Source organism: Medicago truncatula, chromosome 2 (assembly GCF_003473485.1).
Source record: "Medicago truncatula cultivar Jemalong A17 chromosome 2, MtrunA17r5.0-ANR, whole genome shotgun sequence".
NCBI lineage: Eukaryota > Viridiplantae > Streptophyta > Magnoliopsida > Fabales > Fabaceae > Medicago > Medicago truncatula.
In genome coordinates this window covers 41,154,592-41,168,666 of record NC_053043.1, presented here as the reverse complement: position 1 = coordinate 41,168,666, position 14,075 = coordinate 41,154,592, and the positions used below count along the sequence as shown (strand labels likewise).

At 34.5% G+C, this 14,075-nt stretch overlaps 1 protein-coding gene across 2 annotated transcripts; it reads left to right on the top strand.

Moving 5' to 3' along the window:
- The first annotated feature begins 5,732 nt into the window (after nt 1-5,732).
- On the top strand, nt 5,733-13,688 carry LOC11409492 (disease resistance protein RPV1). 2 transcript variants are annotated; one of them, XM_024776557.2, is made up of 6 exons: nt 5,733-5,985; nt 8,574-9,147; nt 9,430-10,552; nt 11,139-11,420; nt 11,854-12,780; nt 12,877-13,688. In XM_024776557.2, the coding sequence occupies exons 2-6, from the start codon at nt 8,576-8,578 to the stop codon at nt 13,552-13,554; spliced, it is 3,582 nt and encodes a 1,193-aa protein (XP_024632325.1). In that variant the 5' UTR covers nt 5,733-5,985; nt 8,574-8,575; the 3' UTR covers nt 13,555-13,688. The 2 variants fall into 2 exon arrangements, with proteins under 2 accessions (XP_024632325.1, XP_013464813.1); XM_013609359.3 differs by having other exon boundaries at nt 8,563-9,147.
- Nucleotides 13,689-14,075: the final 387 nt, after the last annotated feature.

Here is a 14,075-nt window from a genome sequence, read left to right as displayed (position 1 = left end):
TTGTTGATTTATGAGAAGCTAAAAACATATGTATGTTAGAATGTTCTCTTTCAACAATCATGAAGAATATGTTCTTGCTGCTTGTGTTGCCAATTTCATTGTTCACATTGCTATTCTTCAAACCAGAAAAGATAATGGAAAATTAACAGTGTTAATAGATAAGGGAGATGTTTGTCTATTTCATAAAAACTTAAGGGAGGTTCATGTAAGTTTTAAAACTAGAGGGAGTGTCAGTGACATTTTAATAAACCTCAAGGGAGGTGAGTGTAATTTCCCCTATAATATAATATAATATAATATTGTTAAGGAGTTTTGAAGAGCATAAGAGTAACCACAAACTAATTATCTAATAATTAGAACCACGAAGAGATTGGGACACCCCATATTGACCAAAATCATAATATATTATTGTACATGAGTAATTGCCACATCATATACTCTGATCTCTCTCATACCTAAAGTCGATCCTCCAAATACTTACAAAGATTTTAGACCGATCAGCCTTTGCAATATTGTCTACAAAGTTATTATCAAAGTTTTAGTCCACCGACTAAGACCGATGCTTTATACTATTATTGGACCCTACCAAAGCATTTTTTTGCCAGGTAAGGGAACTTCAGATAATGCCATTGTTTTGCAAGAAATTATCCATTGCATGAGAAGATCTAAAAAGAAGAAAGGACTCGCGGTTTTTAAGCTTGATCTGGAGAAAGCTTTTGATAATGTCAACTGGGATTTCCTCAGGTCTACCGTTCAAGATTTTGGTTTCCCCTGATATCATCATTAAACTTATCATGCATTGTGTTGCCTCATCCACTTTCTTGATCCTCTAGAATGGCAACAAGATGCCTCCACTTAAGCCTACACGTGGTCTTAGACAAGGTGATCCACTATCCCCCTATCTTTTCATCCTTTGTATGGAAAAGCTCTATGTCGCCATCAATAATATTGTAATCCAAGGAACTTGGGAGCCCATCCACATCACTAACTAAGGGCCTAAGCTATCCAAGATTGTCACACTCACATCTATTTCTGGAATTAGAAGCACTACTTCTCTTGCTAAATACTTGGGCTTCCCAATTTTGAAAGGACAGGCGAAGAGGAATGATTTTTATTTTATTATTGAGAAAATGCAATATAGACTTGCTTCTTGGAAGAATAGACTGCTGAATAAACCAGGTAGATTAAGTCTTGCTTCTTCAGCTCTCTCATCCATTCTGGCTTATTACATGCAGACTAGCTGGCTTCTCCAATCAATTTGTGATAGCATTGATAAAACAACCAGAAATTTAATTTAGAGAGGCTCAAATGACAAAGGTATCCATCTGGTAGGTTGGAGTAAAATTTCCCGCACCATGTTTCTTGGTGGACTCGGTATCTAAACAACCAGGGAAACTAATATTTGCCTGCTTGGGAAGCTTGTTTGGGATTTGGTTCAATCAACAAATAAACTGTGCGTTAACCTCCTCTCATATAAATATGCAATCGGCCACAACGTCCTTCAAGCAAATGTTAACTCTAGCAGCTCACCTATATAGTCCTCAATCATTAAAGAAAAAAATGTTCTTAAGGATGGCTATTCTTAGTGAACGGGGTCCGGATCTTCGTCATTTTGGTTCAGCAAGTGGAGCACTCTTGGTATCCTTAGGTCTCTTGTGCCGTCCATTGATATCCATGATTTGCAGCTCACCATAAAAGATGTTCTCACTGCTAATGACCCGCACACTAATATTCTCTATGCCAATCTACCTTATGCGGCTTCTGAACACATAAACCGCATTCGTATGAATTTTAATGATACTGTTAAAGATGTTGTCATCTGGAGCAATAAAAAAATGGTACTTATTCTCCAAAAAGTTGCTACAATTGGCTCCTTCATAGTACCGATTCAGTTGGTCAAGATATGTCTTCTTTCTCTTGGTCTTTGATTTGGAAGCTTTAGCTGCCTGAAAAGTATAAGTTATTGTTTTGGTTGGCTTGTCATAATTATGTACTAACTTTATATATGCTGAATCGTCGAAATTTAGCTCCTTCTGCTACTTGCTCTCGTTGCCGTCTCCAGAACGATACCTTTCTCCATTGTGTTCATGACTGTACTTTCTCCACTTTGTTATGGCACCACTTAGGTTTCACTAATCATGATTTTTTCTCTTTTATGGATGCTTATGATTGGCTTAGGAGGGGAGCTAAGGGTTCTCAGGCTAACACTTTTTCTGTGGGAGTTTGGTGGTCTTGGCGGCATCAAAATCTTATGTGTTTGGGTGGTGAAACTTGGTCCCTACAACGCTAGACTTGTAACAGAAAAAATTCTATTGAGAGCTTTGTAATAAGCTTTTCCTCCTTCTGCTTCTACTGTTATGACTGACAGGTACATCAAATGGAACAATAATAATTTTACGGGTATCATTCTTAATGTTTTGTAAAAAAAAAAAAAAAGGTATTAATCTTAAGGCTTAATAGGTCATTTGGTCCCTTAATTAATTTGAAGTTTTCATTTTGGTCCATAACTAATAAAACTCACGTTTTAGTCCCTTAATTGCTAGGTGAGTTTTATTAGTTATGGGACCAAAATGAAAACTGAAAATTAATTAGGGGATTAAATGACCTATTAAGCCTAATCTTAACGTGGATGGTAGCTGTCATGGTACTCCTGTTAGAACCGGGTTTGGTGGGGTCTTGCGTAATGACACAGGTTTATTCCTTGCAGGCTTCTCCGATTTTATTCCAGGTTCGGATGATATCCTGCTAGGTGAGCTTTCTGCTATATATCATGGGCTAATCATGGCAAAAGATTTGGGTTATGCATAACTTGCTTGCTATTCTGATTCTCTTGCTTGCATCAACCTTATTAATGGTCCCATTGAAAGGTACCATATCTACATTGTTCTCATCCAAGACATAAAACAAATGCTTCAACAAACCAATGTAACAGTTTCTCACACTCTTAGAGAGAGGAACCATTGTGCAAACTACATGGCAAAGTTAGTAGCTTCTTCTGATGTGGAACTCCTTCTTCATGATGTTCCCCCTGATGGTCTTGTTAGTCTCCTTAATAGTGATGCCGCTTCTTAGGGAGTAGTTAGTGTGTGTTGTTTCTTTTCTGTTTTGTTTTTCTAGCCTTTATCTTTGTAACCAGAAAAACTTGTGATACATGGATCCAAATTGAATACATCAGGGTCCTATCCACTCTCCCACTATGCTAAATCAGAATTTTGATACTATTTGTTGAAGAGTTTGGAAGAGCATCGAGAACAATGACAACCTAATGATCTGTTTAATAAATAAGATATTGAAACGTCATATATTTTCATTTAAAACTATAAAATATTAGGTGTATGAGTGATCGACAATCTATATCAAATATTTTATTTATTGATAATTGATATGAGATTGATCACTAGACATTATAGGGGTGGCAAAATGGATGGATTGGGATGGATATGGATTTGGATCCTAATGGATGGATCAAAAAAAATCCATTAGTCCATTAAAATCCATCAATTTTTTATGTCCATCCAATCCATCCATTATTAAATTTAAATGGATGGATTATCCATCCGATCCATTTAATAAAATATATTTTTTAAATTTGTTTTACATAATTTTTTAGTTAGTTAATTGATTTTACATAATTATTTTGTTAATTAATTGGTGCAGAAAGTAATAACATTCAGAAAGCCTTTTTTAATTAAGCCCGATGCTTATTCTTGTCTAAGCCCAAAACATAATTCTTTTTTTTTTACAAAACTGAAATAAAATAAATAAATAAAAAGTGGTGGTGCACCGGCGTTGACCACTAATCACCACCGTTGATCAACGGAGCTTTGGCAACATATACGGCGGAGTACAGCGGCGATATGACCGGAAAATATGATTTTCCGGTGTCACACGACGGAGCTCCGGCAAGCTCGCGGCGGGTGGTGGTTGTCCGGCGGAGCTCCGGTGGCCATATATTATGTTTTTTTTTTTTTTGTTAATGGGCTGTTTTTTTTTTAATTCAGTGGGCTGAATCTTATGGGCCAATCATTTGATTAAAAAATCAGAATATTTCTTTTTAGGCCCCCATAATTAAAAACATAGTTTATTTGTTTATTAACAAAATTAATTTAAATCACGTTTAAAATAATTTTATATCCAATGGATTATTATTAATATTTTAGGTGATCCAATGAATTTTTAAAATAAGGTGGATGGATTGGATGTATACATAATTTTAAATGGATGGATTAAATCCAATCCATTAACTATTTTTTTGTTTGGTGGATGAATTGGATAGATATTATGGTGGATGGATTTGATGGATATGGATTTGATGGATCCTATTGCCACCCATACTAGACATACACAACGATATTGATAATGAGATCACGTAATGGATATATAACCTTACAATGTTAGCTTTTAATACCTACTCTCGAATAAAACACAAAGAAAAATGCCTACATAATAATATATTGTAAGTTGCTGTGATAGTTGGAAAACTCTTGATGAATACAATTATGGATTAAATAGGCAATTACCTCATGAAATTGTAAGTTTTGTCAATTACTCCCCTGAAATTAACAAAACTTCAATTACTCCATGAAATTGTAAGTTTTGTCAATTACCCCCTGAAATTAACAAAACTTCAATTACCCCCCTGAAATTGCACAACGTTAATCAATTTATCCCCTCCGTCAAATTCTTGTGTTAGTCAACATGACGTTTTGCAAATACCCCCTTGAAGTTTTGCACTTATGTGCAAAATGCCCCCCGAACTTGAAAATTTATATTTTTTTTGGACTTGTTGGAAGTGATTACATTGTTTTTTTGGCATGAATAATTCTTGGAAATGGATTCTTTGATCCTTCAAGGATGTCTTTTTGGGTGACTGCACAATAGCAATGTTGCTGATACATGTGAGCCAATGATGCATTCTTTTAAAGTTACTTGAATGAGGCTACTATGTTGATAGAAACTCTCTTAAGTTGAAGATTTGAATTATTATTCATGAGTACTACTTTTAGAGAAAGCAATTTAAGTTCTTTATTTATGGTTGATAATTAACTACCGCATGATTTTAATATTTTTAGTATAGATTTTCTTTAACAAAAGATAAAATGTTATTTTATTAACTAAACGGATATTTTTCCAATATAGAAAAGGAAAAACTTTATTAAGAACACTAACCCATAAACAATGTGTAAAATGATTTCTGATTATATAAAGTTAAAAAAGTAAATTCAAAGTAAATTGATTCAAAGTAAATTCCCTGACAAAAGCAAAGATAACTGTTATACTTCTGCCCTCAACCCACGAAATGATGATACTTCTATCTCTTGACTTGAATCTGTTAAATCACAATCTACAATGTTCTCCAATCAAAATTTGCAGCATTCTTCAATTACTTTAGTCAACAAATTATACAAGTCTTGGCATTTGATTCATGTATCTCCATTTAGCTATTGCACAATGTTCTTCATCTCCTCTTCCACATAGGATAAGAAAAAATTATAAATTTTCAAGTTCGGGGGCATTTTGCACATAAGTGCAAAATTTCAGGGGGATATTTGTAAAACGTCATATTGACTAACAGAAGAATTTGACGGAAGGGGTAAATTGATTAACGTTGTGCAATTTCAGGGGAAAATTGAAGTTTTGTTAATTTTAAGGGGGTAATTAACGAAACTTACAATTTTGGGGAGGAATTGGCTATTTACTCTTATGCTTGGAAGTTCTCGTCTTCTACCTACCTCGATCATCTCAAGATAGAATAGTAATTAATTGGAGAACTATTTGTTGGTTACCTTCGTTGACTCTCTTTCTTGCGATCTTCGGTATATTGATTTCATTTTCATAAAACAATTCATTCATACATCTTCTCAAAATAGTAAGTGAGAGCTCTGTTTTCATCCAGTGGCTTGTGTTGCAGCAAACATTTGAAGTGAGTGAGGTTAAAAAACTTAAACGAATTGAGACAAGTTGAATTCAAGCTCAATACTTCAGGTAACATCAACTTACTAATTTCATCATCATCATCATTTTTTAATTGGATACCCTAGGCCTCACTTTTTTCCATGCTTCACTTACATAGTACTTCCACTATCAAAATATGCTTAATTTACACATTGTTATTTCGTTAATAATTATTCTTCTGTTGTTAGTTCATATTGTTGTTAAAGTGCATAAGCAACAAGTACAATTTCATGCTTAAATCTTTAGACAAAAATAAGTCATTTCACCTTTTCACAATTTCAATTGAGGGGTTGGGTAGTTCAACCGTTCAGAGCTAAGGGTTAAAGAGTGGACACAAAAGGAAATTTAATTACGGAGTTGGTGTTGTACATCTAGACGAGATTAGATTGGAATTCAAGTAATCTTTAAATGACAGTAAAAATCTATTTTTTTTATAAGGGGATAAACCAAACCTGAATTGGATTTAAATAATGGGGGAGTAGGGGTGAAGGATATTCGGGTTATGAATATTAGCTTGTTTTCTAAATGGCGTTGGAGGTTAATTGATGGGGAAAAAGCCTTGTGAAAAAGTGTGTTAGTGAAGAAATATGGTGAAGCGGTAGAGAGTTTAATGGAGTTTAGCAACATGGTGTGTCCAAGGCACTCATCTCTTTGGTCGAAGGATGTGGTGAACCTAGGGGATTTTGGTAATCAAGATTGGTTTAACTTGGTAGTGGTGAGAAAAGTGGGGAATGGTTTGTCTTCTAGCTTTTGGAACTATAGGTGGAGAGGAGAGAAATGTTTCCGTTTAAAATATCCTAGACTTTATTCGGTCTCAAATCAAAAGGAGGCAATGGTGAGGGAAGTTGGGGAGCCTTCGGATGTGGGTTCGGAGTGGAGGTTTATTTGGAGAAGAAATCTTTTCATGTGGGAGGAGGAGTTACTTATAAGCTATGAAGCACGGACACTCCTCAGATTAGGCGTGTTTCCGTGTCGGACACGTGTCGTGTCCGACACCGACACGACACCGACACATATAATTACACTGAATTATATGGTTTTCTCAAGTATAACAGCCTCATTATTCGAGGCCTTTTTTGGTTGTTTTTTTAGGTGTGAAGGTGTTTCCTTATATATGCGGCACCTTGTTGTATTTTTTTTCTTCCCAGCCAGGAGTTTTTTGTGCGTCTTGCATAAACTCGTCGTGAATAAAATTTTCCTTTTCAAAAAAACAAAATTCCTATAAATCCATAAAAAACCTCCTCTAAACAATTTTTGAATTCCCCAAATTAAAAGAATTTTGTATTATATGAAAGAGTACTGCTATTGTACATGACAATTTGCACACACAACACCGCACGTCTCACGTGCTTAAACTCAAAGTCATGCACAGTTTCTTATTTTATTTTTTATTTTTTTATTCTTATTGATTTAGTATAAAAAAAAAAGAAGCAACAGAAATCACTTACACATTTAGGACCTTCTTCCCTGTTAAATTTACAGCGCCGAATGCACTTTAGCCGCCACTAATTGGTTAATCTCACCACCAATTCTACAAGCCGCAATAGTAATCACCAACACCATAGATCAATCGTCATCGTTGCCATCTTTGTTGTTGCCTGCGTCTTTTTTGTTTTCGTCGTTGTTGTCTTTGCCATCGCCGCTGTTACATTCACCGCCACGGTTCTCGCCGCACAACTATAACTGCTTATCATCGCTGCAATTCCATCCTCAAACATCACTTTACTTTGATTCCCCTGTTTCAGCATTCAAAACTAGATAAACAACTTAATTAATTGCTTATAGCATATAAGTGCTTATATATACGTTGTTTCTATTTACAAAAGATAAAACAAAACCATACTGGTTTCATATAATTAATATGTTATGAGAAAGCTGAGTTTGGATTGAGAAAGATGATAACCACTTTTCCTGATTTCATACACGACATGGTGTTCTTTTTTAATCTGTTGTGACCCTGAATATATCAAAACTCATACTTGAAACAGCGTTGAAATCCACCACACACCTTGAACACAACAACTATTCTTAATTAAATATAGTGTTCGGCGGATTTCAAGTTTGGATGGAGAAAAAAGAGTTCGCTGCTTCTGAGAATAAGAACACTGTTTTTTTTTTCTTTGTTGATGTTAAGCGAACTCAAACGTTAATAGTAAAGTCACATCACTACTCGTGTGATCTGCACGACTTACTATGTCGTGCACAACAGCATTTTCCTATAAAAAAAACTAAACATCCCAAAGTCATTCCTTTCAAACTCTTCATTCTTTCCATTTACTTATTTCTTTATTCCAAAGTCTTCCCCTCCTTTCACTTTCAAACTCGCAAACCTCAATAAATTATTATTATTATTATTATTATTATTATTATTATTATTATTATTATTATTATTATTATTATTATTATTTTACTAAAGACTTTCATGCAATGCTATAAACTTTTGAAGTAAGAGAGGTTAAGCTCCAACGACTAATTGATACTTTAAGACTAATTCCGTACTAATTGATACTTTAAGATTAAATTGAAGATAGGATGATACTTTAAACTAAATCGATGGTTTATTCTTTTGTTAATAATTATTCTTATTTTTGTTGTTGAATTTTCAAGTTGTATCATAGATATGTTACTCTCATTGAAGTCCTTTCTCCTGCAACGGTTTCGTGCGCTGTTGGGTCGTTTATCATCTTCCAATTTGAAGCTAGGAGATTCCAAATTTTCCATGGATTATAATCACAATCAGAGCTATAAATACGGGGTGTTCATCAGTTTTAGAGGTCCTGACACTCGCAATAGTTTTGTTGATCATCTTTATGCTCATCTAACAAGAAAAGGTATTTTTGCCTTCAAGGATGACAAAAGTCTTGAGAAAGGAGAATTTATTTCACCGCAGCTTCTACAAGCAATTCGAAATTCGCGAATTTTTATTGTTGTCTTCTCTAAAACATATGCCGAATCAACTTGGTGTTTGGAAGAGATGGCTGCAATTGCTGATTGTTGTGAGTATTTCAAACAAACAGTTTTCCCTATTTTTTATGATGTTGATCCATCTGATGTACGAAAGCAGAGTGGGGTATATCAGAATGATTTTGTTTTACACAAAAAGAAATTCACACGTGATCCAGATAAGGTTGTGAGATGGACGAAAGCAATGGGCAGGTTGGCTGAATTAGTAGGCTGGGATGTCAGGAACAAGTAAGTGGTAATTGTTAAGGGTATTTTTTTCTTGTTTTACACTCTAAATATGAACTTCTGGTGTCCAATTGAGTTTTCAATGTTCCACAAACTATTTTTCAAATCAAGCTTTGGTTTTTTATTATCAATAGAGGTTATTGACTCATTTCATCATCTTAATACTATTCTTAAGATCTATATACAAGTATAAATCCTTATTATATTCATCCTAATTCCTAACATAACTATCTGCTTGTTTAACTTAGGCAATAACATAGGTTTTTATTTCCCTTTATATTACAGGCCAGAGTTTCGAGAAATTGAAAATATTGTTCAGGAGGTGATAAAAACATTGGGTCATAAATTCTCAGGGTTTGCTGATGACCTTATTGCGACACAACCTCGGGTAGAAGAATTAGAAAGTCTTTTGAAATTAAGCTCAGATGATGATGAACTTCGAGTTGTAGGTATTTGGGGGATGGCTGGAATCGGAAAGACAACTCTTGCGTCTGTCTTGTATGATAGAATCTCCTCTCAATTTGATGCAAGCTGTTTTATTGAGAATGTAAGCAAAATCTATAGAGATGGTGGTGCTGTTTCTCTCCAGAAACAAATCCTTCGGCAAACCATAGATGAAAAATATCTAGAGACATACAGCCCTTCTGAAATATCTGGAATTGTACGTAAAAGACTGTGCAACAGAAAGTTTCTTGTAGTTCTTGACAATGTTGATTTACTAGAGCAAGTGGAAGAATTAGCTATAAATCCTGAATTGGTTGGTAAAGGAAGTAGGATGATCATTACAACTAGGAATATGCATATTCTAAGAGTCTATGGAGAACAGTTATCATTATCTCACGGTACATGCGTATCATATGAAGTTCCATTGTTGAATAATAATGATGCTCGCGAACTTTTCTATAGAAAAGCTTTCAAAAGCAAGGATCCCGCTAGCGAATGTTTGAACCTGACTCCTGAAGTACTAAAATATGTCGAAGGTCTACCATTAGCAATTCGAGTAGTGGGTTCTTTCTTGTGTACTCGAAATGCTAACCAGTGGAGAGATGCCTTGTATAGATTGAGGAATAATCCAGACAACAAAGTCATGGATGCGCTTCAGGTATGTTTTGAGGGATTACATTCGGAGGACCGAGAAATATTTTTGCATATTGCTTGTTTCTTTAAAGGGGAGAAAGAAGAATATGTGAAGCGAATTCTAGATGCTTGTGGGTTGCACCCTCACCTTGGAATTCAAGGTTTGATTGAAAGTTCACTCATAACTATTAGAAATCAGGAGATTCATATGCACGAAATGTTGCAAGAGTTGGGGAAGAAAATAGTTCGGCAACAATTTCCTGAAGAACCAGGATCGTGGAGTAGATTGTGGCTTTATGAGGATTTCAATCCAGTCATGATGACAGAAACGGTAACAAGATATGTTTCAAAATTTAAATTTATTTCCCCTTTTATAGAATAAGTTCGGCTTAATTGCAGATTTGGTCCCTCTTTTTTAAAATTGAACTTTTTGGTCCTCTAATTTCACATTTTTTGCAATTTTGGTCCCAAGCCATGCTTTAAGCCCTAAAAAATGTGTATTTTCGTGTCAAAAAGGTGGATTTTGGTCTCAAAAATGATATTTTGTATCTTGATTTAACATTAGGGTAATTAATCTCCTTTTTTGGCGCCTATCACCGTTTCTATAGACCTTACCGTAGAAGCCACCTTATATAATAGTTTAATGTGGTGGATAAAAAAGTACACTTGGATTTGCCACATACTCATCTTTAATGTCACTTCCTTTACTAAAAAGGTGCCACATCATAGATTCTTGAGGCCAAAATGGCGTTGGGAAAAATTATAAAAAATGTGAAAATAGGGGCCAAAATGTTCAATTTTGAATTGAGGCGGACCGATTTTGTGAAAATTATAAAATAGAGGGGGACAAAAGTGCAATTAAGCATCTATTTTGACCTCAAAAACTCCAATTTATTCAAGCAGTTTTATATTTTCAGGGAACAGACAAGGTTAAAGCCATAATTTTAGATAAAAAAGAGGATATCTCGGAATATCCTCTGTTAAAGGCTGAAGGATTGTCAATAATGAGGGGACTTAAAATTCTTATATTATATCATACAAATTTTTCAGGAAGTCTCAACTTCCTTTCTAACAGCTTGCAGTATCTTCTGTGGTATGGTTACCCTTTTGCTTCTTTGCCATTAAATTTTGAGCCACTTCGACTTGTTGAACTGAATATGCCTTGTAGCCTCATCAAACGACTATGGGACGGTCACAAGGTACTGTAATGATGTCTTCCATTTTTCTCTTTTTAGTTTAAGAATAATTTAATATCATGAAATGTTGTAGATTACTTTTTAAATGATAGTCACACATATAGTGATGAGTTTTTGAATAATTAAGGAATAGCTAGCATTCTTTGAAGAAAATCTGGGTGAGATATTTTGTGAACTAATTTTAGTCAGTCGAGATGCTTTTTATGACTATATAAAGCATGATCAGTAAACACAAACTATTGCTTATAAAAAAAATAGTTAACATAAACTACTGCAGAGAAAATAATAATTTTCTCTTATTTAAATATGAATATCAAGTAAACAAATGAAGTATAGATTCTTTATGAAAATTAAAGAAAGCACGCCTAAGTCAATTGATGATGTTCAAAATTTAATACGACATATTAATAGTTGGTTGTTCATTCTCTCTTCACAGAATCTCCCCTGTTTGAAAAGGGTGGATCTGAGCAACTCCAGATGTCTTGTCGAGACTCCAAATTTTACAGGGAGCCAAATAATTGAGAGGCTAGATTTTACAGGATGCATAAACCTGTCGTATGTCCATCCATCCATTGGACTTCTAAAAGAACTTGCTTTCTTGAGTTTGGAAGGTTGCAGGAATTTGGTCAGTCTTGTTCTTGATGGTCACCCTGCATCTAACTTATACTCTCTCAAAGTTCTACACCTCTCAGGCTGCTCTAAACTGGAAATAGTATCAGATTTTAGAGGGGTCTCAAATCTTGAGTATCTTGATATTGATCAATGTGTGAGTTTATCAACGATCAATCAATCTATTGGGGATCTTACACAGCTTAAATTCTTGAGTTTTAGAGAGTGCACGAGTCTTGCCAGTATTCCTGAAAGCATTAATTCCATGACTTCGCTTGAAACTCTAGATTTATGTGGCTGCTTCAAACTAGAGAGTCTACCCTTGCTGGGAAACACATCAGTGTCTGAAATAAATGTTGATCTCTCTAATGATGAACTCATATCTTCATACTATATGAATTCTTTGATTTTTTTGGACCTAAGCTTTTGCAATCTAAGTAGAGTCCCGAATGCTATCGGAGAGTTAAGGCATTTAGAAAGGCTAAATCTTGAAGGAAACAACTTAATTTCACTACCATCTTCAGTGGGGGGGCTTTCCAGTCTAGCTTATTTAAACTTGGCGCATTGCAGCAGGCTTCAATCTTTGCCTGAGCTCCAATTGTGTGCTACTTCTTCATATGGGGGAAGGTATTTTAAAATGGTGTCCGGATCTCATAATCATAGGTCAGGATTATATATTTTCAACTGTCCCCATTTGAAGATGACAGGACAAAGTCTAGACTTGGCAGTTTTGTGGCTGAAAAATTTAGTGAAGGTACAATTTTCACTCCTTCCCTCTCGCATCCTCTTTCTCTCAAGTCCTGATATATTGTGGTTATTTATTTTTTATTCTTTTTTGCACTGGTACCAGAATCCTTGTCATTTCCGCTGTGGCCTTGACATTGTTGTTCCGTCCGACACAATTCCACTGTGGTTTGATCATCAATTTGCAGGAAATTCAAGAGTAAAGATAACAGACTATAATAAGTTTGACAATTGGCTTGGCTTTGCCTTTTGCGTGGCATTTGTGGAAAATTGTTGTCCATCAACTCCTGCTTCTTCACAGCTGCCATATCCTCTTTATCTTTCTTTTGAAAGTGAACAAACAGAAGAAACCTTTGATATACCAATTCAGTTAGACCTGATCAACGTTGATGGCTCAAATGCAGAATATATCTGGCTAATCTATATCTCCAGGCCCCACTGCCATTTTGTAACAACAGGAGCACAAATCACATTTAAAGCTCACCCAGGTTTGGAGTTGAAGACATGGGGATTACACATGGTATTTGAGCATGATATCTATAGTTCATTCGAGTTGAACACAAATGAGGTTCATCAAAACGACTATATTCAGTTGGATCATGTGCATGAATGTAGCAGCAGCAAGAGGCCTGAAGTCCAGCTTCCTTATGATTGGTATGAAGCTGAGGTAAAGCCTAAAGTCCGGTTTTGTTATAATTGGTATGTTACTGAAGAAGAGGAAAACGAGAACAGGGAAGTGAATGGGAAACAAAGTTATCTCTTGGTTACGGGACTTCCCACATAGCTGATGAGACTAAGACTACCATGATTTGTATTAAATAAAACCTTCTTCAATGATTTATTTGTTTATTCTGCCACTTCTATTCACATGAACAAGCAATTAAATAAAAAAACATAAATAAAAATATTTTTATGATATATACTAATTTTGAATCACCATTTAAGAAAAATTAATTAATTTCTTTATGATTAAATGTCAATGATAATTAATTTAAATATTTTTTTTATTAATTTTATAGATTAGAGTATAAAGTTCACTTTTAAATAACCATATTTTATCAACTTTAGTAATTCTCCACATATTTTAATTTTATTTTATGATGTTTCATATTTTATAATAAGATTTAGAATTACATGTTAATGAAATTATGAATAAAAAATAACGAAAAATATGAAAGACTCATTCCATCTTTATTATAAGAAAAAAAATTACTTTTTAAATTAATTGAATAATTGATGTATTTAAATATGTTACGGATAAAATACACTAGTAATTCAATGGATTAACAAGTGATTTTTTTCTCT